General features: G+C 38.2%; 4 protein-coding genes across 6 annotated transcripts; 2 read left to right on the top strand and 2 right to left on the bottom strand.

The window, feature by feature from the left end:
- Positions 1-14077: 14077 nt before the first annotated feature.
- On the bottom strand, positions 14078-14937 carry LOC130735701 (uncharacterized). Its single transcript, XM_057587611.1, has 4 exons — positions 14565-14937; positions 14379-14480; positions 14231-14296; positions 14078-14137 (listed from the first exon to the last, which is right to left on the bottom strand). The coding sequence occupies exons 1-4, from the start codon at positions 14922-14924 to the stop codon at positions 14078-14080; spliced, it is 588 nt and encodes a 195-aa protein (XP_057443594.1). The 5' UTR covers positions 14925-14937.
- A 550-nt stretch (positions 14938-15487) lies between these two features.
- On the bottom strand, positions 15488-18581 carry LOC130737055 (uncharacterized). The gene is made up of 6 exons (XM_057588825.1): positions 18516-18581; positions 17499-18387; positions 17210-17408; positions 15963-17115; positions 15689-15853; positions 15488-15550 (listed from the first exon to the last, which is right to left on the bottom strand). The coding sequence occupies exons 2-6, from the start codon at positions 18136-18138 to the stop codon at positions 15488-15490; spliced, it is 2220 nt and encodes a 739-aa protein (XP_057444808.1). The 5' UTR covers positions 18139-18387; positions 18516-18581.
- A 1440-nt stretch (positions 18582-20021) lies between these two features.
- On the top strand, positions 20022-21984 carry LOC130739729 (cytochrome P450 78A5-like). The gene is made up of 2 exons (XM_057592112.1): positions 20022-21041; positions 21129-21984. Exons 1-2 carry the CDS (start codon positions 20100-20102, stop codon positions 21735-21737), a joined length of 1551 nt encoding a protein of 516 aa, XP_057448095.1. The 5' UTR covers positions 20022-20099; the 3' UTR covers positions 21738-21984.
- A 3867-nt stretch (positions 21985-25851) lies between these two features.
- On the top strand, positions 25852-27251 carry LOC130735699 (uncharacterized). Of its 3 annotated transcripts, none has more exons than XR_009018539.1 (3): positions 25852-25935; positions 26595-26754; positions 26843-27251. XR_009018539.1 is itself a non-coding variant. In XM_057587610.1 (2 exons), the coding sequence occupies exons 1-2, from the start codon at positions 26602-26604 to the stop codon at positions 27101-27103; spliced, it is 414 nt and encodes a 137-aa protein (XP_057443593.1). In that variant the 5' UTR covers positions 26525-26601; the 3' UTR covers positions 27104-27251. The 3 variants fall into 3 exon arrangements, 1 of the variants encoding a protein (XP_057443593.1); XR_009018538.1 differs by having other exon boundaries at positions 25857-25935; positions 26592-26754; XM_057587610.1 differs by lacking the exon at positions 25852-25935 and having other exon boundaries at positions 26525-26754.
- Positions 27252-27602: the final 351 nt, after the last annotated feature.

Genomic DNA, 27602 nt, shown 5'->3' with positions numbered 1-27602 from the left:
AGCAGTATAAACCAGCAATACTTGAAGAAGCTAATTTCAGATGGACACACATACAAGAAATTGCAGGTACTTCATTGTTTCTACACTATCAACACTCTACAAGTGTTGATGAAAATTGAAATTTCCAGGAAGTTTCTTTAACTTCTATAAATGAACCCTTTTCATGAAGCATTTCTTCAAACACTTCTGTTACTTGCACCTAACCTCCCTTGTTCTTCCCTTACCATCAACATGGGTTTACAATCAGGGCCTGACATTGACCAGCTCCTCCGTTTCCTCTCAATCTTAATCCTAGCTTTCATCAATGAAGGCTCTTCCTCACTCTCCAGTGCCTTCATGAACGAGCCATGGTCATATTGTGTGAGCATTCCCTTCAGTTTGTACTTAAAATTTGCACTTGAGCTTCATGCTCATCTGGGAATCTGTGTTGGGATAGGACTACCCTCTTTGGTTTACTGGGGTGCTACTCGCAGCCCCATTGATCTGTTCTGGGACAAGCTCTTCAAATTCAACAATGAGATTCTGAAATCTGGCTTGGTCAACCTTGTGATTGGGTTGCTTCATTTGCTGGTCTCAAAGCTGATTCATAAGATAATTGAGTGGGTTAAGGACCACAAAATCAAAGGGAAAGGGTTGTTGTTTCCTTCCCCTGTGATTTCAAAGTTGGAATCTGTAACTTTTTCTCAGCACCCTCTGCTGAGGCCAGTTTCTGCCAATGATATATTTTTGAAGCTCTTGGAGTCTCTTTTTGCACTGTTCTTCAATGGGAATGTTTTGCTCTTGAGTTGGTGTTTTTCTGGAGAGGAATACACATATGAGGTTGGGAAAGCTATATCTTGGGTTAGCATGGGTAGCTCCATGTTTGTGTGGATCAAGTCTTTGCTGAAGCTATCAATGCCACAGGAATTAGCACCTGAAGAGAAACCACAAAAGAAAGTGGAAGAGAGTGAAAATTCTTCTTCAGTTCAAAGTTTGGAGACTAATGATCAAGCAATAAACTGCTCATTAGAATGTTGAGTGATGAGTAATATTAATGTGTTAGTAGATAATTGAATAAGGTGAAGATGATGTTGAATTGGTGATTATTGTCTCTGGTGTTTCAGCTGCAGATTATTGTAATGTATGACCTATCTTTGTATATATGTCTTCTTGTGAGTTCTCTGAGTCTGAGGTGAACATGGTTTATCATATCAATGTTTTCTGGAAAGAAGACTGTATTTGTGTATTTATATCATCAGATTTTATGCTTGAAAATATTCATGAGTTGGGTGTATTTTGATTTTTGTGAAATGAGTGCTTTTTGTTAGATATAGATTTCTCTTAAAAGTAATGTTAACCATTCCTGATGAAAATTCAATTCAAACACACACTATGATTAGTGAATGGTGCATTTCTGCGAACTATTATACTAATTTATATAAAGGACATAAAAAGTTTAAGGGGATAATAAAAATGAATAAGATAGTGTCACACAAAGAATGGAAATTTGATTTTCTCTCATGCAAAAATTGTGTTTTTTAAGAGTTACACAACTTAGCTTATACTACAAAAGATCAATTTGGTCTACTTTTAAGTTAGAGTCTTTGCTTCTCAGAAAGGTTGAATTCCTACGATAAATGATCTCCAAGGGCGCCAATAAACTCTTTAGAATTGCTACTATTTTCAAAAAAGTTTCGCCAATAAACTCTTTTTTTTTGTCAACAATACCAGCCTTTTTTCTTGGACAAACAATTCCAGCCTTTTGAATCTTGTTTATTAGCCCAGATAAAATCTCTTACAATGGCCCAATTAGCTACTTCATTAAATGTGTCTAAATTACTTTTTTTTCAAAAAAACTTGTCTTTTATTTTGTTTATTTTTTACTAATTGATAACCAAACGGATCTATCAACTTGATAGCCAACTGATTTCGGAGGTTGGTATACTTCCATGGAATAGGCAGGAACAGAAGCTTATACTCACTTAGCCAAACAGATTGACTAATAATTTTCATCTTAAAAAAAATGAGTAATAATTTTTGAAAGCCAATAAAACTTTATAGAAATATTATTGAGTACAAGATAATCATAAAATAAGTTACACAAAGAGTAAAGAGAAATAAGGACCACATTTCCCCTCTTGAGCTTCGCCCTCATATGTGGAATCGTCGTGTTCTCGACTCCTTTGTTGAGATTGAAGCTACCACCAGTCACCATGCTGCAAACTAGATTCTACTGGATTAGAAGCCAAGCCCTCTTAGTCGCGTCATCACACTCACTCGTAGGATCAATATCTTCTCCCGCTACCACATCGAGATCAAAGCCGCCATTGGCTGCCAAGGAACCATGTCGTAAGCTAGGTCTTGTTTTGTTCAAAACCCTAACATAGGGAGAAAACGAAGCTTGTGATATCAATGTGTTAATTAACTTATTTGTTAATTTCATTCCATTATTAATTCAACCAAAAAAATAGAAAGATAAACCGCATTAATTTTTTTTCTCTTCTCTTTCTCCTTCGTTTCTATCATACTACATACAATTGTTTCTTAGTATATATATCAAATTTGAAGTACATACATGTAATTTATAATAATTAACTTGAAATTTATGATTCGCTAATTATTTTTTGACAATGATATTTTTTTTAACTGAATTTTCCCTCAATTTTTGCCTTCTAAAGTTTATGACATATAGAAATAAGAAAAACATAATGTGATTACTTAATTATATTCGTGTTATCTCTTGTCAATTTTACCTGTCTTTAGTCTTCATCTTGTGTCCTGAACCAATCACATCGATCATAGTTAATTAACAATGAGAAAGGGAAAGAAGAAAATAAAATGAGGTCTCGATCATAGGATGAAAATCCAAGTTCTTTGCAGCAATTGTCGTTTGGCTCTAGACCATGCATGCGGATGCGATGGCATGTTAAAATATATTCACTGTAGCTCGTGGAAGTACAGGTTGCGCAGAACAGACACAGACATATATATAGGCAGCAGCTAGCTACCTAGGTAAAGAAGTGTTGTAGTAGTAGTAGTAGGGACCACAGAGGATGGATGGGCCCCTCCATTGCCAGGTACAGTAACAGTGGCTCAGTCGTAGGGGCGGCGCCGTAATCATCTATCTGCTTTCTCTGCTGGCTTGACGTGTTATGGTGAATGAGTGATGACATTACTGTACACCAAAGTGTACGATATCTGAGGAAAACCCTAGACATTGGTTGCCTTGTTGATTCTTTCAAAAGATACTGTTCCATTATTATTAATTATTACTACCTTCATGCCTGCACTGGATGCAGCAGTAGCTAGCAAAACTCATTTATGGCTATCGTCCACCACATGCACCTTCGTTACTCTTTTCTTTTGTTGCAGTAGCACCAGCTCAGTGCTGTTATTGTCAGCATCACGAGTGTTATTGTTATGTTTTGTTTGTTTTTTCATTCAGACAATGATATATTTACATTTTATTTTTATATACTTTATTTTCATATATTTTTATCTGTATTTATCTTCTCTTATCATTTATCATTTATTATATTTTATTTAAGTTTGTTATGATAAAAAGAGCAGAACAATAAAGAGATACCTTCTTTATTTGAAAATAAATTTATTTTGATTCTATTATATTTCTAACGGATTCTAACACCTGTTTAGCGGCGTCAAACAATCAGTAAATTAGTTTTTTTTATAAGCAAAATTGAATTGAATGAAAATACTAGGATACTCTAACCAGTAAATTAGTAAAATGATAAAATAATGACAAATCCAATAACAATTAATTCTTGCGGCTAAAGTACGTAATCTGGAAAAATAAAAATAAACATCAAGCATTGATCCATTTTTCTCCAATTTTTGAAGAGACCACAAAAAGCGATGAGCCCCACAACTTTTTCACCCTTAATCTCCCTCCTCACTCTCTCCTAATAAGGTGAGTTTCTCACCCTCTCTTTATCTCTATCGCCCTATCTCACTCCACAACTCACCATCCACTAAATATATTGTTTTTTTTGAATAATTAATTGTTCACGTATTAATTTTATCTTTCACTTCACTAAATTATGGGGAAAAGATAGGTAAATGAGAAATATGACAAGTGATGTGATAAAAAAAATATAGAGAAAGTAGGAATAAAAATGATATGTAAGAGTAGGTATGAGTACATCATAATCCTTTTAATTTGTGTTCTTAAATTAAAATAATAATACTTTTTTTTTTATAGGCAAAAGAAAATATATTGAAGCGAAGTACAAGAAGTACTTCAACCCAATACAAAGAAAGACAAAGCACAAAGTAGAAACATTAAGACATTAGCCTATTGATAAAATGGTAAAGAACCATTTAACTAACCCACCCCCAACCCCTAAAAAAAAAGAGATCTTAGGAAGAGGTCCTAAACCCTAAAATTATAATACATAGTAAAGGTTGAGCTGAAGTATCTCATTAATTACTTGTAAACAGTAATTGAACATAGAGAGGATTTGCAGGACAAACATCATTCTTATTTATGTGGTTTCATATTTTTCAAAAAGCAATACAAGTAATCGATTTTTGGTCTGGAGAGGACATGCAAACCATTTAGCTAAGTCCGGATGCGGTAGGGCTCAACCACTTGTAATCTGCTTCTTAGGGTTTTTCCCATTCCGTTTTCTACCACTTGAGAAGGGATTGTCTCAAGTTTTTTCATTCAATATATAATATCGTTTTTATTTAAAAAAATTAATGGGATACATATAATATAATATGACACCAAACCACATCGATCTAATGAACATATCTAGTCCTCTCTAGGCTAAAGATCAATTTTTCTTCTTTGCTTCTACTTCCTTTCACCTAAAGGCTTTTAGTGATTATGGTTGGGCTAGTTGTCCTTAATATTTTCGATCCATGATTAGATGTTGCCCTCGTTCAGCATGATTCATTGATTTAATCGTTATCCAATAAATAACCTACTGTCTCTCGGTCTTCATTAGAGTCAGAATGTCGTGTTGTGTCAAGTTCATTGGTTGACTTATTTGTTCAAGGGTTTTTTCGCACAACTTGCTCATAGGGCAGGTCTCACTTGTATATTGTACTTGGCCTTGATACTAAACCAGATCGAGCCCGAGATCCTCTTGAAAATGGAAAGATCTAGTATTGACGTCGGCCAACCTCTTTTGTAAAGATTCTAATCTTCCTAATGATATGTGGGACAGACTTCGTTATACATTGTCCAAGTTTTCAAGAAACACCAGATCCCAAATCCAACCATAGCGCAAACAACTAAAATAAAGCTAATATATGTCTTTCATATGCTAGTACAAATGTTTCGAGTCAGAATCTCTTCATTCATGATGCCTCTTAAGATTTTCATTTGTCCTTTATTTCTCCATCACTCTTATATTATCATTACCGGTTACCAACCTACCTAGCACATTACAACTTTTTTTTTTATCACGAAGACAACGAGAAGATATGAATTAATATAACTAGGTCACATGGTTGAACTAAGGATAATTGCAGGTGAAGGATCAGAGTTCAAATTCCCTAAAGAAGATTAATTTATATTAATTTACTAACACTTAACATTTGCCTATAAAAAAACGATAGACATTCGTGGCAAAGCAACACACAAGTTTATAGTCGTTTAAAACTGGCACAATTTGCAAGTATTAGCAAAATAATCTAAAACACAATTTGTGAACTATTAAAATCATCCACAAATCCATATGTCATCAAGGTGTTGCTCCTGGGCGAATATTAATATATCACCGCTTGTGAAACAATGCCCTTCTCAAAAAGCAAGTGAACAACAATGATATATATACATCTCATTTTTTATACATTTTATTTCCACTTATTTTTATTTTTATTTCTCTCCTCTTATCATCTATCACATCTTATATTTTTCCTCTCATACTTTTTCTTTTCTTCATATCTCTTTCCTCCTCCACCTCCTTCCACCTCATTTTGAGGTGTGAATAAATAATTATTCGCAAGTGTATGCTTAAACATCAATTAACAATGAACAATTACGCAGCATAATAGAAAATACTAATGAACTGCATTTGAGAGTGATGGCTTTACATTTTAATTCATCTTCTGATGGAGTTATGCAACAGCACAAAATTTCCAATACCCGAATATACTGAGAAAATGGACACTTTAATTATATATACATAATATAAAAACACTAACACTTATACGTAGCCACAAATCGTGCATCTACAGTTATTTTTGATGTTACTTGTAGAAAGTAAAGGCTTCTGATAGAGTGATAGTGATATGTAGATTTTTTTTTTGACAGGATGTTGAATTTATTTTTGATGCACGGGTCATATTGAAACATATATTACATAAACTTTGATATTATCTTATAATTTAAGAAGACAAGTCTTAATACTAAATTGTACTATATCGTATCAATCATTATATATAATATAACTTTTAACAACAAATTTATTCATTGTCTGATGTTGATATTTGTATACTATATATTGTGATTCATGATACACTTTTATTCATTAAAATGAAAGATTATTTAATCTATCATATAAATAATGAATAATGTTTAATAAAACTACGACATAAAAGTTACCTTAAAACATTTAATCAACGTCAACATGAGTTGACACAACAGGGTTCGGGTTTAGCTCTCACCTCTCTAGAGGTAGAAGGTTTGAACCCCTTGAAGTCAATAAAATCTCAGTTGGTGGGTAACCATTCTCGGGTAGATTCCCCGATGCTCCTTTTAGGAGTATGACTCTGCTAGCCTCCCTAGCATGCCACTAACGTCCTGTCCAGTAGTCTGGAAGTGGACCCACCATCAACCATCAAAACCATTATCACAATTGTCACCCACTACCATCACCCACCATCATCATCGCCATGCCACCGCCACCGTGGTCACCATTACCACTACCACCACTACCACTGCTACCACAATCACTATCACCACTAATATAATACACTACCATAACTGCCCTCCACAACTGCCACTACTATCTGCCACTGCACCACCATGTTCACCCATCTCGGTCATTACCACCCTTCTCTGCCACCTTTCACCATCACACTGCCACCACCCACCGCCGTCATCATCACACCACTATTGTCATCATCGCCATAACATTGCCACGACCACACTTTCCACAGCCACCGTCGCTAGTATCACGATTACGTCCTATCGTCGCCGCAACTACCACATTCTCTAAAACTATAAAAAAAAGTTTTTAATCAATGATAATTTTTGTTAAAATATTAATTTCTACACTATTTATTATTTCCGAGAATTTATTAAATATATCGTTGTATTAATTTAATGATATAGTAAGTTATATCGGCATGACCAACTGTTATATTGTATTACATTTTTATTTTATTTTATCCTATTGAGTTTAACATTATCATATCAGTTCTATACTATTAAATTTTATACTATATCATATCAAACGAACCTAATAATACTGTTAAAGTCAACTTAAACATGAAACTGAATTGTCATAAAGACTTATTTTTGAATATATATCTAGTCATATAAAGTATAAACTGTCATGAATCATGAGGGTACATGACAATAATGAAATGCGATTTTTATTTGGTGACAAAATTTGCTACTTTGATCCGTTTTGGTTATCGAATAATTATATCTTCACACCTCATTTTTTAGGTGTGGAGAAGTGAAGGAAGATAGAGATAGAAAGTAAAGATGTGATAAAGAATTTAATTGATAAAGAAAAAAGAAATAATAAAAAATTAAGGTGAAAAAAGAGTTGAGAGGTGTGTATATATCATAACTCTTTGGTTATCACTTATCAATAAATTAAAACGGCACCGCATTATCCTATCAATTCTTGATACTATCAAAAGAAAAATAATCCATTGTGAAATAAAATAAAAATTAAACTAATTAACATGAGGCTCTTTTTCTAAGATTTGGTCATTTAGGGGATTTGTTTTGCTTGTTCCCCTCTTTCTTGAGAGGGTTGTTCTCTTGTTTTTCTCTCTTTCAATAAAATATCTTTTGCTGTAAAAAATTTTTTTTTAGTTTATTTTTAATTATTAAATTACTTTCACAATTACAGGTCAGATAAATCAACATGAGGTAAAAGCTCTTCTTGCTAAGTAATAAATAGGAAATTATTTTTTATGAAAATTTTTAGCTACATTTTTATTCAATATTACAAATTATTAGAGAGATTAGTTGTAAGTATAAAAACACTTCATCTGAAGTTATTAACGTTTTAGCCGCGGCATGTGGAGGTGTTTATCATGACTCTGATGGTAGGTGGGTGTTTGGCTTTTGCCGGAACATTGACTCTCTAATGTGCTTTGTGCGGAGCTTTAGGCAATTTTAATTGTTTTGAGCATTGTTTGAAATGGTCGGCTGTCTAAAGTTGTTGTCGAAAGTGATTCCCTCATTACAGTCAATTTGATTAATGAGGCTTGTTCTTACCTTTACTCTTTGTGTTCATGAGTTAGCCTTGGGGTCTAATGTGTTCGAGGTTCCTCTTCCTATATGTTATTCGTTCTTGTTTTCTGAAAGTCTGGGAATTTATTTCCCGTGATTTGTCCATGTGTAGTTGTGTTTTGGGCTTAGAGCATCTACATCCATCATACTCACTAAAATATCTACACTTCATTTTTTACTATTCCTCATAATGTCACATCATCTACACCACTTTACTAACTTTTTACTCCAACCCAATAACTCTTAAATGTTTCTATAGTGGATCTCACCATCAACATCACATTTGTATATTTTATTATTTATCTCTATTTTAATTATTTGTAAGTGCTTTTAATAAATACAAGCTCACTTTTCAAGTTTAGCGTAGAGTATCTATTCCCACATACTCATCTTTGCCATGTTGGAATTGAATATGTACTCCAATAGTAATAGATACTCATATAAGTATGTATTTAACATTAGATACTACCATTGGAGATGCTCTTAGTCTCTCCAAATAATTACATAAACTTTTTTTGGTTTACACATTCGGCACCCAGTCACTTTTTGAATGCTGTCAGATTTGATATTTAGTCACAATTAAAGCTCATCATCCCTCCATCAAAGTGTATTGTGTGAGATCGAACTTGAGAGCTCTTCTCTGACACTCAACTTACGTTGCCAACTGAGCTAGCACTCTTGAGTAATAATAAAAGAAAGTTATTAACATTTTTATGCACACTAATGTGAATTTTAATTATTAAAATTTTATTAAACGAGTGTAATTTTTAAATATGAAAATTTTATCTTTAATATCTTCAACTAAATAAATTTTTTAATTTAACACTTAAAAAAGTTCTTTTAAAAACTACTAATTTTTATACATCCAAAAATTGACAACAAAAAAATAAGCCACAACTAGTGAGTCCTTGAAAAGGATGAGCTGAAGCTCACTCTCCAACTGCGAGCCCTGGATTTGGCACCCCAGGGCTTAGAAATGTCACCCCACTTAAATGTGGGAAAATACCATAATGTCCCTGCGTGTTTATTTTCGGAACAACAATATCCGAAGCCTTTCGGATTCTGGTATTCCTAAATGATTCGGAAGGAATGGTTCCGAATACCGTTAGAATTAAAACAAAACACGGGGTCAGGAACCATTTCATTCCGAAGGCTTCTTGGTCTCTCATTTCCGAAGCTCTCGCGATTTTCCCCCGTCCAAACCTTCATCATCGTCGTCAACTGGAACGGTAGAGGTAAGAGCCTGCTCTTCATCTTCTTCATCATCTAGTTGTTGTATTCAATTCAATTCGTATGTTAGGGTTTGGAATTCGAATAGTTTGGTGCGGTTTGGGGATGAGGTTGTTATTTGGGGTTTTAGGGATTTGGGGATTGTGGGGTGCGGTTTGGTTTAGGGTTTAGGGATTTATGCTGCTGAGATTACCATTGTGGGGTGCGGTTTGCTTTAACTCTCAGGGATTGTGGGTGTGGGGTGCGATTTGGTTTAACTGCTATGATGAAGAAGAAATTTTGTGGATTTTGGGGTGCCATGAGCAGTCTTGGGTTTGGTCTGCTTGTTTTGGACTGCTGTTACATACATGAAACTCCAACATAGCAGTGAATATAGATAGTTTAGAACTGAAGTTACATGAAACTGCTGTTACATTCAATGTTATTTTTTAGTAAATGATTCATGCTTATTGATCTAATATAGATAGTTTATAACTGAAGTATGAAGATCATTCCAACATAGCAGTGAATACACTCATTGACTTTGTTTCTGTATACCTGTCAATTGAACCAAGTTATTCTTTTCTTCCAATAACTTGGTTAGCATTAATGCATTCATGATACGTGAGTAATATCTTTGTACCTTTTTTTTGCTGCTGCTCTGCCCCCTTATATTAGAAAATATGCATTTGAATTAGAAGCTTTCATGGAAGAAAAGATTTCCTGCTGCTCTGCCAACTGCTATAATTAGAAGCTTTGCATTATTAGATTTTCTTTTAAACTAAAACTCTTTCTTTTATAATGACAATATACAAATGTCAGGGACTTATGAGATAAGGTGAAGGCAACATTACACATGCACTTTCAACCTCATTTATATTTGATTGAAGTTTTTTTTTTGATTACATGAAAGTATGAAACAAACACACTAGTATAAACTTTGGAACTCCTTCTTCAGAGCTTTCTGCAGCAGCTGCTTTAGCAGTAGTCCCTGAGAACTTCATGACCCTATTCTCTGCCTGTCTAGCTCCCCTGCATGACATTGACACATTTCACTTGTTAATAAAAAATCTGGACAAGACTATGAACACATTTCACTGATTAATGATAATTTACCGGAGAATCAGCAAGGTTGATTTGGTGATGCCACCTCTAGCCATGAGCTGCAATTAATACACTGTGATTGCAGTTGTACAATAATGTCTCAAATCTCAATACACTGAACTAACTTAACTGCCTCAGTTGCTAAAGCCTCAAAACCTTATATGGTTGTACTCATTTTGATAATGGCAATGTGCTATTCCCCAATTGCTGAGTCATTGTGATAATTGTGAAGTTAATTAGTTAGTCCATTAGATAGTTAGCTAGAAGGGGATTCAAAAGGATTGGAAAATCAAGGTAGGTAGGGATTCATTCTGTACAATTGATTGCTTAAGAATTAAACAAGAGATTCTCTGTGAAGGAAAAAAACTTGGGTAGTATTTCATTCTCCATTTTCTTCAGTTTTTTCAATTATACATCTTCATTTGTTTAGCTCTTTCTGTTAATTCGCCATGTTCTTTCTTTGGAATCCTATAGGTTATACTTATATTACTTAAGGTTTCAGATCTAATATGTGAACTGTCATAATCAATTTTGTTCCATTTCTGTTTGTTTCTTTTACTATTGATCATGTTTAAAGAAAAGTTGATCTAAACATCCTCAACATACTTGATACATGTTTTGCCCTATGTACTTTCAGTTTTCATTCTTAGAAAACTATCTTCAAGTTGAGTAGCATTTACATATACTGGTTTATTCTTTTCAGTACATAAATATGCTAGACATGCTTATTGAATCAAGTATGTTAGACATTCTTTTTATTTACATATACTTTTGCAATTATCTGATGAGTATTATTTTTTAATAGATGGCTAAGAGGAAGAGCCAAGGGCGCAGGAAATCACATGTTGTTGGGAGCTCCCATGATGCCACGGAGGATGTTGAGGATCGCCACACAGCCCCGGATGATGTTGAGGATCGCCACAGACGGCTGCATGCTTCTTTTCGTAGAGTCAGAGGCAGATATGGTGAGGACCAGGATGTTGGTGGGACATCAAATGAGGAGCGTCGAGACCCTTGTGAGATGATTCCTGAGCCTTCTCGTCAGACGACTCCCGAGCCTTCTCCGCCTTCTCCGCCTTCTCGTCAGACGACTCCCGAGCCTTCTCCGCCTTCTCGTCAGATGACTCCTCAGAGTTCGGCAGAGAGTGAGCATGAGGTTGATGTGGAGCATGAGGCTGATGTGGAGCATGGGGCTGATGTGGAGTTCAGGTTGATGTGGAGCCTGAGGTTGGTGTGGAGCTTGAGGGTGATGCTGGAGCACGACGAGATGAGGTGCCAGTCCAGACAGAGGCACCGTTTCCAGGGGGGCCTGATGATCTGTCACTTTTGGTCCGTTACCCACATCACGTTGCGTCGTGTCTGTGGCATCATATTATAGGCACCGACCCGCGTTACCCCGATCGAGGTGTGTTGAAGTTTGCCAGCGCTGGGATGAAGCTGGCAAAGCTGACATGTGAGGGCGAGGGAGACGATATGAGCGCTGTTCGTCAGCGTGTGGAGGGGACCGGACTCTATCCGCTCTTCAGGTGCACCTATCCGGAGATAGACACACCCCTTCTATCTGCCCTCGTCGAGAGATGGCATGAGGATACCAGCAGCTTCCACATGCCGTTCGGGGAGATGACCATCACCCTGGATGACGTGTCATCTATACTTCATCTGCCGATGGGTGATAGGTTTTATACTCCCGGACAGGCCAGCAGAGAACAGGCAGCGGAGACCTGTGTTCTGCTCTTAGGAGGGGTAGCCACAGACTACATCATGGAGTTTTAGGCGGTGAAGACCATTGGCCTGCGGTTCGGGTTCTTGCAGACTCTTTACACTAGGGCTCTTGCTGGTTAGTTATACTGTATATTTAATTTATTTGCAACTATTATATGTGAATTAAATGATTAATGGTTTCTTTGTTGTACTTTAGAGCATCGGCATGACCATGCAGCACGGATGTGGCTACTTCACCTCCTCGGCTCGACCTTGTTTGCGAACAAGAGTGGAGGAGACTACACTTCTGTCCATTGGATCGGCATGCTGCAGCACCTTGATCGGGTGTTAGAGTATGCGTGGGGCGCCATTGCACTAGCTACACTGTATGATGCACTTGGTCATGCCTCACGGAGGAAGACCAAGCAGATGAGCGGTTGTTCTTCCCTCCTGGTAGCTTGGGTGTTTGAGCACTTCCCACCCACCATTATTCAGCGGATTGAGGTCCCCGAGTACACGGAGGACCAGCCCAGAGCGTGCAGGTGGATGGAGTCACGGGCTGGGCATGCAGGACTGATGGAGAGACGAGTTCTCTTCGATGAGATGACGGCAGAGGACGTCATATGGACACCGTATGAGGAGCACAGGAGTCACAGAGAGCTGGACGTCCGAGCTTTATACTCAGGCTACATCCGGACTCCCATCCGGGCGGCCGTGCGACCTCATCTTCCTGAGCGTGTGATGCGGCAGTTTGGGTACGTGCAGCCTATCCCGCGACACCCATATGTTGTGATGGGCATGAGTTCTGCTGCGGAGGTCGTTGATGCAGCATACCAGGATTATGAGCCACACTTGATTCCAGAGGGGGTCCCTAGTATAGTGGATGGAGCGGCAGTAGATGATTACCTGGACTGGTACACCGGTGTATCTCACCGGTTCATCATCCCGGATGAGAGTAGGGCCGATCTCAGTGCTGTGGTAAGTGTGAACTTAATTTTCTTTATGCATTTGTGGTTTTGTGTATGCGGTTTACTAACATGTATATTGATTTATTTTCAGGCTTCTTTGCGTCGGGCCGTTGATTTGCTAGAGCAGGGACTTGAGGTCGACGACGGTCCCCCTAGAGATACACGCTCCCGCACTTTATTAGAGAAGTGTTTCACTGTCATCAGAGACTTGAGCAGGACCCAGGGCGTCGCTTTCGTTGGTGTACGAGGAGGCAGAGGTCGAGGCAGAGGAGGAGGCGGAGGTGGAGGTGGAGATAGAGGAGGTGGCAGAGGCGGAGGCAGATGTCGTAGGGGTAGGGTGGGTCGTAGGGGCAGGGGGCAGTGACATTATTATTATGTGTACTTTTATCGCACTATTAGTTTATACACGCTTTATTATCGGTCTGTACTTTTATCGCATTATTAGTTTGGATTTCACATTATCACGCTTTACTTGATTTGATTACATTTTTTATCTCTGTTTAAATCAGGTAAAATAACAAACAAAATCCAATGGGAAGTAAAATAACGCACATAATCCAATTGAAGCAAAATAACGTACATAATTCAAGGGACGCAACATAGCCTACATAATCTAGGTCAAGGATTTTTTAAAGTTGCAAATAATTCAAAATTAGCCAAATAACATTAATCAATCTTCTGTAATGTCGGTGAATGTTTCTGATGGAGGTCTACAGTCACTGGAGAATACCTGTGAAAAGTCACATAAATGAAAATTGAGATGTGTAAAAATATTCCAGTCACTTTTATTTTAATTATATATGTGTAAAAAAGATTTTCATACCTTAACTATGTTGGGCAATGTTATGTTCAGGTAACAATTAGATTTTCTAGGAGAAAACACAGCTACCTAAAAGCAAAAAAGGAAGAAATAATGTTCAACTTGTCTAAAGAAGTAGAAATAATAGTCAAGTCGGTTAGAAATAATAAACCTTCTGGATAAGCATAACAGATCCAACATTTATGTCCTTCGCGAATTCGCTTTCAATGAAAACCTTGTGATGGACACTAGCACCGACAGTGCCCGTAGGATCCTGAAACTCAAACTCATATGGCATTGACAGAGGACATTTAAATACCATGACATTGATGAAAAAGAACGCGGAAGATGGAAATACCTTCAGGGTAACTGACACATCGCCGAATCTGTTTGGCGTGCATGATTTGATAACTGCGACGATGAGATCGACCCTTTCTAGATGGTGAGTGATGGAACCCAGAGGAGTTGCAGATCCGCCTAATTGCAGGGCTGAAAGCCAAGCATTGGAGTGAAAATCGGGATCAGTGTCGTGACCGTCTTCGACGACGCGCCTAACAAATTGTTGGGTTGGAATGAGGTGTCCGTCGGTAGTGGAGCTGCGTTGAATCATGGCGGCCTGGACAACACCAGCAGGGCCGGGAATGAGAGGACGAGAACTTGCAGAAGAGTTGCCTCGGAGTTTGCAAGGGCGGATGAAGGTGGGCAAATCTTGTTCCATTTTGATTTTGAAGGTTTCGTTGAAAGAATGAAATGAGAGGATGAATACAAAAAAGCTTAAATCAAGCAAATTTATAGATGAAGGAGTAATGGGGTTGGTTGTTGTTGGTGGTTGATATTAATTAGGTTGGTTGTGGTTGGATGAGAGTAATGAGGTTGGTTGTGGTTGGTTGTGGATAGTGATGGAGAGACTTAAAATTAAAATGAGAAAAAAATTGAAGTTCGGATTCCCAGATTCCGAAGTTGTTCGGAACGTAAATGTCAATCGTGACAACTTATGGAAGCATGGGAAGAATTACAACATTTCAGATCCTATAAATCCGAAAACTTTCGGAAACCTTAATGTCGAAGATTGTTTAAACTTGGGGGTGCCAAATTTAAGTATATGACATGGAAATGGAAAGGAGTCTTCCGAAACATTTCAGACTCCGTAGTTCCGAACTATAGTTTTCGGACTAGAGCCTTCCGAATGGTGAAAACAAATGGGGTGACATTTTACCTTACTCTAATAATACAGACATTAGCGTTCCGAAGTACTTCGGAAACCAAAGTTCCGAAATATGCTTAACCAGTTAAAATGACAGTACCAGAAACAATGCAGGCAGAATCACAAATTCTCATAACCAGCTACATTGCAGGGCAGAAACAGATAAAATGCACATGAGAAACAGTTTAATACTACTTCTAATTAGTGGTACATATGTCATATATACAAATTAACAAACATCAATCCTAGTCTCAATCTTCTCCAAGGTCTATAAAGACATTCTCTTGAGGACCACCCGTAGGATCAATCCAAGCATTCAATTCTGCCGTAAATGTAGCCAAACGCGCCGCATACGGGAAGATCCATTGGTCGGTGGGTTCTTTGGCCAAAAACGGCCATTGGGGAGCTATTGTTGGCATAGGATGTCCCGGCTTTAGCTTGAGCTACATTTGAGAGTATAGCAATAAAGTTAGATAAGAACAAAGTGGCTGAGTACAAAGTATACTAATTTAACGTGACAAGCGAGTGTAAGGTACTTAACAAAAGTTATACCTGAACAAAGTGGTTGGTGACGTGACCAACTGCTATAACGGGATGTATTTCCGGTGGGACGCCTCCTCTCAATGGCAGATAAGTGTAACAACCGTCTAGTGAAATGGAGATGAAGACAACTTGAAACCTCGTAGCAATGAGGTACCCCATCTCCGGTAGAGACATCCATTTGTCTTCAGTTGCAATTGTACCAATCGGAAGGATGAGACGATTTTGTAGAGACTGAACCCTCTCGTAACCAAATATGTTGCTATAGTAAGCGGTATTCTCTGAGAGTTCTACAAGCAACTCTTCCCTAATCAAAGGCCAACCGTCTTGACCTATGTCGGGTCTGAACAATGCAGCAACTGATCTATAACCACAATTACCATCTGCAATAACATCTATGACTTTTCCTATATATTGATGGAAGAAAGATGGCAAATCATCCAAGTATATGCTGGTGGAGGACTGCTTGCTCTTCTTAGACTTCTTGTTTCGAGGACAAGAGACTTTGTTAGGTGTTGGCTTGAGGCTATTGTTAACATGTTCCCAATAACAAGGATCACGCTGTAAGGATGGTTTTTGTTGACTAGGTGGTTTACTCTCCATAGCCTTGGACGAGCGCTTGGGCTTTATCTTCACTTGAGGAGGACACAGTGAACTACTAGAAGGACAATAGAGCTCATTTACCTTCCTCCTTAGCATACTTTGGCCCGCAACATCCAAAATGTTGAAATAAGCGGTCAAGCCATCAATCTCTGACTTGAGGTCTCCTTGGTTTGAGGCTTGACTCCCAATGGGTACATGGTCCCAACCAAGTATCTTCCAGAAAGTATGGATTGCCTCATACGGAATTCTATCATAACTATGAAGTGCACACGCACAAGGAAGCCCATGGGTAACTTGGAACGCGCATCCACAACCATCACGCATCACTCTGTTCTGTTCATCTTCCATGAGTTGCATGGCCTTTCTGGACACAAATCCCCTGATATTTGTATACATGGACGACTTGAAACGATGTTCTACAAGGTTGATACTGCGCTCAAATGATGCCTTGATTTCATTGTGTCGTACAGTGGTCAACCTATCCACTGCATCCCACGAGGCGCACAAGTCACCTCTGCCGTCTTTCAGCATCCTATTCAAGGTTGAGTGTGCACTTTCAGCCCTGCATACAAAAGATCATACTCTATCAATTTCTGGTAATAAAGCAAGACTATGAAATGAAAAAAATATCACAACCAATAAAGTGTGCATTGTACCTGTTACTCGTTGTTGTTCCAAAATGCAACACAGAATTGGTCCACGCACTCACAAATTTCTCCTTGTGCTTTAACCATGTAGTAGAAATGTAGGATATGAAATCTGGGAAGTCCTTACACATGACACACATTTCCTTCCATTCCTCATCAAATTGTTTCACTGTTTCAGCATATATCAGGCATTTCCAGTTCTCCATCACTGAAAGGGCAAAATCATCCGTGCCAATCAACACTTTGCACTTTGCCTCCACATTCTTGTTTATGTGGAACCGGCATAATAAATTGGTACAATTGGGAAGACATTGCTTAACAGCACTCAGTAAAGCCAAATCTCTGTCAGTCACAATCACTTGAGGTAATCTGGCATCATCGGCAAAAAGAGACTTCATGCACTCCAAGGCCCAAACATAGTCAATTGTGTGCTCCCTAACTATGTAGCAAAATGCCATGGAGAAAGTCAACCCCGTAGAAGTGAGACCAACCATTTCAAGCAAGGGGATCTGATATCTGTTTGTCTTGTACGTGCAATCCATGATGACCACATGAGGGAATGTGTTGAAGAGTCTGACCGCATCAGGATGAGCCCAAAAAAGATCCCTAATCTCACTTGAATCAGCTTGTTGCCTTTCAAAGTGAACATACTTGGCTTCTACCAACTTCTTCATCAAATGTTGCATTTCTGTCAATGGTCCCCTCTCCTTTTTTTTAAACCTTTTGTTGCAACTGTAAACTTGAGTGATTGTAGTCAAGTTACTTGGATTGTTTTCCTTCAATGCCGCTAGTATTTGTCTCGGTGGAGTCCAAGTACTAGTCATGGTGCCCACAAGCCCCTTCTCTTCCTCTGTTAGTCGACCAACGTAGGGGTGGCCAACTAGTGATTTAGCTGGTTCATGGTTGTGTTTACCATCCATCACTTTCAGCCACCACATTCTATCACCCTTCGTAGGTCGTCCTTTGAGATTAAACTTACAATCAGTCTTTTGTGATGCGGTCTTTTTGTACTTGAATGTATTCGGGTCCTTGTATGGCCTGTAAATACCATGCTTCGCACACTTAATAGTAACAAATACCTTTCCTCCACTTATAGCATAGTCAGACCTTGCGATCACCAGCACATAACCATTCGCCTTTCCAACATTCTTAGCCCATTGTTCAAGCTCATCACGAGTATCAAATATCTGTTCAATGATATATTATTGCTTTAGAAATAAAACATCTTACCAACCATCACTAATTATTCAATGATCATCACATCATTTTCCAAATACATAGTAGTATGTTCCAACAATAATTATTCAATGAATACCTGGTCAGTTGTAAATAAATGTGTGGCGTCCACGCTTATACGAGGGGGCACCCACGGAATGATATTGCTAGGCTCAACATTCCCAGAACCGTATGCGGCATCGCATGCGACATCAACCAGTAAATCTTCTTCATATAGGTACGGTTCAGTCATTCAGCCTGCATGTAACAAACTGCAACTGGTTAACTATTTCGGACATTGTGATTCCGAACAGATTCGGATATAGACAATCCGAAGAGATTCGGATATAGACAATCCGAACTCGTTCGGATACAGACAATCCGTATCAAGCTCGACAGCATCAGAATACAAGCAAACAATGGTGGTGCAAAACGAACTTCCAACAAACAACAATGAAATGTAACTACAATGATAAGTAAAGCAGGATATGAAGGGGGAGAGAAATGAAACTTACCAGAAGGAACTTGGTAGCAAGGTGGAACTTGGAAGGAGATGGTGGTTGAGGGTGGAGCAAGTGGAACTTGGAAGGAGATGGTGGTGAGGGGGAGGAAAACAAACGTGGAGGAAGAAGAGGAAGAGTGGTGGTGGTGGAGTTTTTTGAATCTGATTGTAATGGGGGGGTGGTGATGGGGTTGGTGGTGGATGAGTAATGGTGATGGAGTTGGTGGTGGAGGAGTAATGTTGCTCAAAATGTGGCAGTGTGCGACAGGTTTTTGGACTCAAAGAATCCGAAGTACTTCGGATAGTAACGTTCCGAATTATGTCTGTCATTTAAGTGTCAGATTCAACAAGGTATTATTCGAAACTTTGGATTCCGAAGTGTTACGGATACCCTGTGTCCGAAAGGGTAGTTCTGGCATTTTTAAAAAAATCTGGGGTGACATTTCTAAGCCCTGGGATGCCAAATCCAGGGCTCTCCAACTGCTGAATAATATACTGAATCCGAGAAGGAAGGCTACACCCCTGCTTAGAGAGCCAATCTGCAAACTGCAAAGTAAATCAAATTGTTACTACCAACTTTGGTCAACTAAAAAACACTCAAAAGAACTGTTTTTTTCCCTTTCCGAAAAATCGATCACAACTTCATGATTTTGAAGGTTTATGTAACTGTGTCATTTTTGCAATTATGAGATAATTAAATGTATTTATTTTTAATAATTTTATGCAATATAGTTATTACTGAAACATTAACCACAACCAATTGAAACGCACTATTATTTATTTATGTGGTAACCGAAACGAAAATGAAAGACCACATAGAGAAAATACTCAAAATAGAGAAAAAAAAAGAACAAAAATCGAAAGGGGTAGAGGATCGAAAAAGGTAATCATATGTACACAGCTGCCAACGTACGTGTTTGGCTCCGTTTCCAAGTCCCAAATTGATTCTCCCTCGCTGCCATCAATAAAACTTTTCCATTTCCTTTATTTATTTTTTTCTCGTATTCTTTTTAACCATGGTTAACCAATTTTTTAACCACACCACCACCCACCTTCTATATAACCAGTAACTAACCTTCCAACTCTCTTCGTCTTCCTGTGTGACACTCCTTCTATTTTTCTCTTCTCAAACACCATCAACGTTCAAGAGAGAAAAAAAACACAGAGGAAGAAACAAAAAAAATGTCACAAGAGTTTCACCTTCTTCACTTCCATTATCTTCTTCAGCCACCATTTCTGAGCTTCCAAACTGCACTATGCCTATTCATCACCATCCTCGCCTTCCTCTACTGGCTTGCTCCTGGTGGGCTGGCTTGGGCCCTCAGCAAGTCCTCAGCCCGAACACTCATCCCAGGCCCATCCGGGCTTCTCAGCCTTTTCTCTGGCCCAACTCCGCACCGAGTCCTGGCTAAGCTCGCCAGGAGCTACCGTGCGGAGTCGCTGATGGCGTTCTCTGTTGGTCTAACCCGGTTCGTTATTTCCAGCGAACCGGAAACCGCTAAGGAGATTCTGGGAAGTACCGGTTTTGCTGATAGGCCGGTGAAGGAGTCTGCTTATGAGCTTCTGTTTCACAGAGCAATGGGGTTTGCTCCTTACGGCGAGTACTGGAGGAATCTCCGGAGAATCTCCGCTACTCACTTGTTCTGCCCCAGGAGGTTGTCAAGCTTTGGAAGCTTCAGGAGTGAGGTGGGGTTGAAGATGGTGGAGCGGTTAGCTGGTTTGATGGCGGAAACTGGTCGAGTTGAGGTGAAAAACGTGCTCCACTTCGGGTCGTTGAACAATGTGATGATGACGGTGTTTGGGAAGCGGTATGAATTTTTCGATGGTGAAGGTGTTGAGCTTGAGGAAATGGTGAGTGAAGGGTATGAGTTGTTGGGGGTGTTTAACTGGAGTGACCATTTTCCTGTTCTCGTGTGGTTGGACTTGCAGGGAGTGAGGAGAAGGTGCAGGGTTTTGGTTTCGAAGGTGAATGCGTTTGTTGGGAAAATCATTGAAGAGCATAGAGTGAAAAGAGTGTCTGGTGAATATGAGAAGGGAAGTGGAGTTGGTGATTTTGTTGATGTGTTGCTTGATTTGGAGAATAAGGACAAGCTCAGTGATTCTGATATGGTTGCAGTTCTCTGGGTATTGATTGTGTTCTTTTATTTATTTGAATGTTAATTGTTAGTTCTATTTGTATTCAATGTTGTGATGGTGTGTTTGTTTGTGTAGGAAATGATTTTCAGAGGAACTGACACTGTTGCTATTACACTGGAATGGATTTTGGCTAGAATGGTTCTTCACCCTGAGATACAAGCAAAGGCACAAGAAGAGATTGAAGCTGTTGTTGGGAATTCAAGGCTTGTTTCTGATGATGACATTCCTAACCTTCGCTATTTGCAGTGCATTGTGAAGGAGGCACTGAGGGTGCACCCACCAGGGCCACTGCTATCATGGGCTCGCCTAGCGGTGCACGATGTCCACGTCGGTGATAAGCTTGTTCCCGCCGGCACCACCGCCATGGTTAACATGTGGGCCATCACACATGATGAGAAGGTGTGGGCGGAGCCAGAGGAGTTCAAGCCAGAGAGATTCATGGAGGAGGATGTGAGCATCATGGGGTCGGATTTGAGGCTTGCTCCCTTTGGTGCTGGGAGAAGAGTGTGTCCTGGGAAGGCCATGGGTTTGGCTTCTATTCATCTCTGGCTTGCTCAGTTGCTTCAGAGCTTCAAATGGGTTCCATGTGATGATTCCCCTGTTGATTTGACTGAGTACTTGAAACTCTCTATGGAGATGAAGACACCATTGGTGTGCAGGGTTATCCCTAGGGTTGATGCTTAATTAGGCTTTTGGTTGATTTGCTAATTAAGTTAAGTAGGGTACTCTAGATATATTATATTATATATTAGGCTGTAATCTTCTTAATCTAATTGTGAACTCACCTTTAAGTGTGTGGACCTTTTGTATGTTTTTGGGGTTGTTAAGCTTTGTAGGGTAGTTGACAATCCAGAAAAGGGTGGTGGAAGTTTTAATTGTATGAGTTTGTTCCTAATGAAATTGAAGGTTAGGTCATGTAGTATTTGTGTTTGATGGTGCTCTTTCTGTGGTATTTGTTCTTTGCTTGCAAAATAGGAGCGTTTAAATCTAATTAATGATTATGCGATCCAGATGTTCTTCATGTGTGTGTGAGTGTGTGACTGATTTTGGGAGACCCGTATTTAGTTCCGCTCAATCGTTAAGATCACGTTGGTATTGTTATTTTTGATATTAATGCCTGCTGCAGCTTTGTTCATACATTGAACTGGATGGTGTTTCAGATAAACCCAAACATAAACCTTATGGGCGATCAAATGAAATCCATGCCCAAATTCATTGGGTTTCAGATTTACCCGAAACCCAAACCCAAACCCATTAGTTACGTAACAACTCAATCCAGAACTTACTTTCATATAAAAAAAAAGTGAAATTCATAGAAAGAAAAAAAAAATACTATTCATCATCACCATCATCACTAAAGTGAGACAACAATAGTTTAGAGTTTACTTTCTCAAACATACAAAAGTACAATTAATCATCAAACACTAAGAACAAAGTTTTTATATATATATATATTTATATATATATATATATGAGGGTTTATTGTAATTTTATGTTTCAGGTATCTTTGGGTTCGGGTTTGGGCGGGTATGAGCACGGATTTAACTAATACCAAACCCAAACTCATAAATGGCTACAGTAACGGGCAAAACCCAAACCAAAATCCAGTCAACTTGGATTTTGCCCGTCAAATCGGATCAGGTTCGGGCGGGTACCCATGGGTTTGGGCATAATTGCCATCCCTAATATTATATGAAGTTGTCTAAATGACCCATGATAAAATTTGAGTTAAATAACCCATCATTCAATCACATTGGAGATAAGTGAGTTTGAAATATTATATACTTAGCAACTAAGGGTGTGTTTCCTACTTTCCTTCCATGGAAGGAGGGGTGGGGAAGGGTGAGATTTTTATTCTTATCAACTTTGGTTTAGAAGAGAGGGGAGAACATTTTAAAAAAAAATAAAGAGGGGAAAAGATGTTGGGGGAAATAACTATTTCTTGTTTGGGAGAGATTGTAATTCGTATCATTTTTATTTAGAGGAGGGGAGGGGAAATAACAGTTTTTGTTTGGTTCATAGGGAGGACAAACATTTTAAATTTTAAAACAAAATTGCTTTAATTATTCTTATTTTTAAAAGATTTTTAGACTGTAAGAGTATTTTTATTTAACATAATATTCCTCTCATTTCCTCCACTTTGATATAGTAATTGAAGTCTTCTCTCAAATACTGAACTAAACATTATAAAGTTCTAAAAAAACATCCACTCTTCCCACTCTACTTGCTTCAATCAAACACTACAAAAAAAAATATCATCCCACTCTGATGTTGTTGCTTAAAATGATTTAGGGTATTTTACACTCATAAAATTTTGATATTAATTTTCAAGTTAAAAACAATTTCTTTCAATAAACAAGAACATATAAAGTTCTAACCTCTTTTTTTTTAATTTTTTTAATAAAAATAAGATATAAGTGAAATTAAAATATGATTCCTTCTGTTTGGGCACGACCTCCTTCATATGTGGTGTAGGTCGATTTTGATGCCTCAGTTTTTTGTTTGATTCTGCTGGTTTTGGTTTTATTGTCTGGGATGCTAGTGGTAAAGTTCTTGCGGTGAGGACTTTAGCTTCTTTTGCAATTTTATGTTCTGCCCTTATAAAGGCTATGTGTAGGACTGTTCATGGTTCGGTTCTTTGCTTGAACCGAACCGAACCGTACCTTAACCAAAATTTTGGTTCGAGAGAACCGAATCGAACCGAACCGATATAGTATGGTTTGAACCGAACTGAACCGGTTTCAAATTTCGGTTAACCAGTTCAGTAAAACATGCATATTTATAGATGGTTCGAACCGAACCGAACCTGAACTGGTAGTTGATATTTTGGTTTGGTTACCGAAGCGGTTTTTCAATTTAGGTTCGAGTTTGGTTCGGTTCTTAAACGGTTCGGTTTTCGGTTCGGTTCTTGGTTAGCTTCGGTTCTCAGATAACCATGAACAGTCCTAGCTATGTGTATTCGTTGACCCATCTTTCTGACTTTTCATGTTTGCTTTTGTTGGTTAACTATTGTATGCTTCTTTTTGAAGTCTGTAAGAGATCATCCAAGGGACGCTCTTATTTAAGTTATGTTATTCGTGATTGTAATGACTTTGGTTTCTTCTTTCAATTTTGTTGATTTACTTTTTGTTCGAAAACTGATAATTCTGTGACGGATTGTTTGCCCAAACTTTTTTTTATGAATAATTTTTTCCAAGATTGAGGAAGTCCCTCAGAAACCTATTTCCTTGATCAGCATGATGGCTACCCTTATTGTTTCTGTTTAATGCATTACACATGTTTAGTTTTTTAATAAATAAATAAAATATGATTAAACATTATTTAAATAAAGGCTTAATTGCACTTTTCGTCCCTGATCTATATCCTTTGTGCAATTTTGGTCCCCTTTGTTTAAAAGGAGCAATTTTAGTACACCAAAGATTAATTTGTGGCAATTGAGTCCTTCCCGTCAAATTCTCCGTCAAATTACTAACGCTGTTAGCTAACCTGGACATATTAAGTGATGTGGAATTGCTATTTGCACCACAAAGGGAAAATTAAAAAAAAAAACTTTTCATCTATTTCATCGTCATTTTCATCAGCTAATCCTTACTCTCACCTGTTCCTCATGGTCATCTTCATCATTTCCATCCCCATCATCTTACCACCACCACCATTCTCTTCGAAACCCCACTTCTTGTTCTTCTTCATAACCATTGGTTACTACCCATAAATCAACAAACAAAACACATAAATAGAAAAACGAATCCCTCCCATTCCCTATCCATCGAAACCCAACCTGCATCATTAAACCCAGCTGCATCCATCAAAAATCACAAATCCGACACTGTCTGGGTTGATTAAACAAGAAAAACACCACTTCTAGAACATTAAAACTACAAATTTTTGTTATAGAAATCGAATGATAAAGATAACAATATGCCAATTTTTTAGATCGATTCAGAAATGTAAAAGGCTTGTGTTTGAGGGTTTTGATAAGGGAGGAAGGCAGTAGAGGAAACCCAGTTGAGAAAGTAGATAAAAGAACCAAGCTTCAATCTTGATGAAGGTAGATCAAAGAACCAAGCTTCAACCTTGAGAAAACCCAGTTGAAGGTGTCGCAGATAGTAGAAATCACGGATTCCAGCGGCGACAGAGATGGATTGTGGCGTTTGAGACGATTTGGGGTTTGGGGTTTCTGGAAAGAGTTGCAATTTTGGGTTTCTGAAAATATTATGGGTTTTTGAAATTTAGGGTTCCTGTGTGGGTTGAAAGAAGAATAAGGTGAAGGTGGGAAGGAGGGATCGATGATGGTGAATGAAAATCTGGATGGTTCTGATTCATCTCCTTCCATGGCAGATTTGGATGTTGGGTTGGTGGGGAAGTGTTTTCGGTGGGGTTGAAAAGGGAGTGATGAGTGGGAAGAAGAAGAAGAGAGTGTGGCGATGAGATGATTGAGTGGAGGTGGTGCGCTGGAGGAAGAAAAAGAAGAAGAAGAAGAGAAGAAGGGGTGGTGGTGATGTTGAGAGATGAAGGTGCGTTGAAGAACTGAATTGTAATTTGGTGTTTGCTGTGGTGCCCGCATTTTTCAACATGGGTAGGTACAGGAATTTGACTGACCACTAGTATTTAAGCACATGGTCTGAACTTACATAGTATTTTAATATATCCTTATACTTTCATTAATTGTGAAATAGCCCCAATTTTATTTTACTATTTAATACATGACCCTAGTAAAATTGAGGTTGCCTCAGTTAAAAACATTTTCACCATTTGCTTCTGGAATCAACTCGCGAGCACGGAGAAGATGAGCATGGCTGTGAACCATTAGCGAGCTGACTCGATCCTCCACTTCTGTTCTCTTCTTCATCTTATTTCCTCCTCATTCGTTCGCTGAGTTAAGGTAAGATTACTTTTGTTTTCTTTGTTAGACAGTTTGAGTGTTGTCAGTTAGTATATGTGAGATGTCTCGTTCGTCTCCGTTTGAAAATTTTGGATCTAGCTCCCCTAAATTAACGATTAATTTGATTAGTAGTAGCTTCCATATTATGTTGGTGTTGATTGTCATTTTTAGAGACATTTGAACCCTAATTTTACTGTTATCCGAAACCCTAATTTGTCGGTTGGGGAACATTTGGGATTTATTGGAACCCTAATTTTTTTAGATGACAAATTAGAAATGGTAGGTTTGAATTGGATCGTTATTGGTAAAGCATAAGTCACGATTTGTCCAATGCGTACAAATTGGGGCTGATTTTACTGTTATCCGAAACCCCAATTTGTCAATTGGGGAACATTTGGGATTTAATGGAACCCTAATTTGTTGAGATGAAAAATTAGAGACGATAGGGTTGAATTGGATCGTTATTGGTAAAGCATAAGTCATGATTTGTCGAATGCGTACAAATTGGGGCTGATTGTACCCAGATTTGCGAAATTGGGAAATTAGGGTTTATATTTTATCGATTTGGGTGTTTTGGATTTTTAAATTCTAAAATTTTAATCTGAAAATGCATATTATTGGCATGCTATAACTTATGTGTGGTATCCTATTTTTAGTAGGTGTTACATGAAGATCATGACATCCCAATCACATAGCTCCCCAGGATCTTGTAGTCATGTTGATTATGAAAGGTTATGCAAATGTGGTCTGTTAGCTTCGTTTAGGACATCCTGGACAGAATTTAACTATGGACGTCGTTTCTATAATTGTCCTGCAATGGTAATCATCGTTTCTTGTTGCTAACACGAATTCTTGATTCAAGTTGTTTGAATCACATATTTTTTCTTTTCTTTCTTCATTTTTACAGAAGTGTGACTATTTTGTCTGGGTTGATCCTCCTCGACGCATCCAACAACGAACTAGTAGACAACCAAGGAATCAAGCGAGTACATGTTTTGTTAATCCAGTAGCTGAAGAAGAAGAGAATAGTGGCCATGAGAATGAAGATGCCAAAATTAAAAAACTGGTGGATGGAATGAAGTCCAGGGACCAAATGTTGTTGACCGTAGTTTTTGGAATTCTTGTAGTGGTCCTAATTACGTTATTGCTTGTTATTTTGAAGTTGTAATTGTTGTGTTTATTGTCTTCGAATTCTTGTATTAGACTAAGTGTGGATTATGCTAAATTTTAGCATTTTGGTGCTTAAGTACATTTTGGTGGTTATAAGTTAAGTACATTTTTGTGGTTATAAGTACATTGCTAAAGTTATATGTTTATCATTGTTAGCCCTAGATGTAAATGAAACTTCATGGAAAGGTTATTCATCTTCAGCAATGAATGAAAACATGGTACAATTTTTTACAAGCTTCATGGAAAAAGATTTATCTTATCTCCACAGTTAATCTTGAATCTTAAACAGAAAACCTGGATGCAGTGAAATGAAGTGGAATGAAAACTAAACCGAAAAAAAAGAACTTGGGCCAGGCCCATTTCCTATGTCTATGAGTGAGCGAGTCTACCCAAAAACTTCAAAAAAATCCTAACCTTTGCTCTGTTTTTATAGGACAATAGCATGTGGTGAGTTGTATCTGTATGACCCCATACATATCAATAAGGATAAGCATTTC

This window comes from Lotus japonicus, chromosome 2 (genome assembly GCF_012489685.1).
Source record: "Lotus japonicus ecotype B-129 chromosome 2, LjGifu_v1.2".
In the NCBI taxonomy this organism is placed as follows: domain Eukaryota; kingdom Viridiplantae; phylum Streptophyta; class Magnoliopsida; order Fabales; family Fabaceae; genus Lotus; species Lotus japonicus.
The sequence above is the reverse complement of the archived record's forward strand: the minus strand, read 5'-3'. Positions and strand labels throughout refer to the sequence as shown.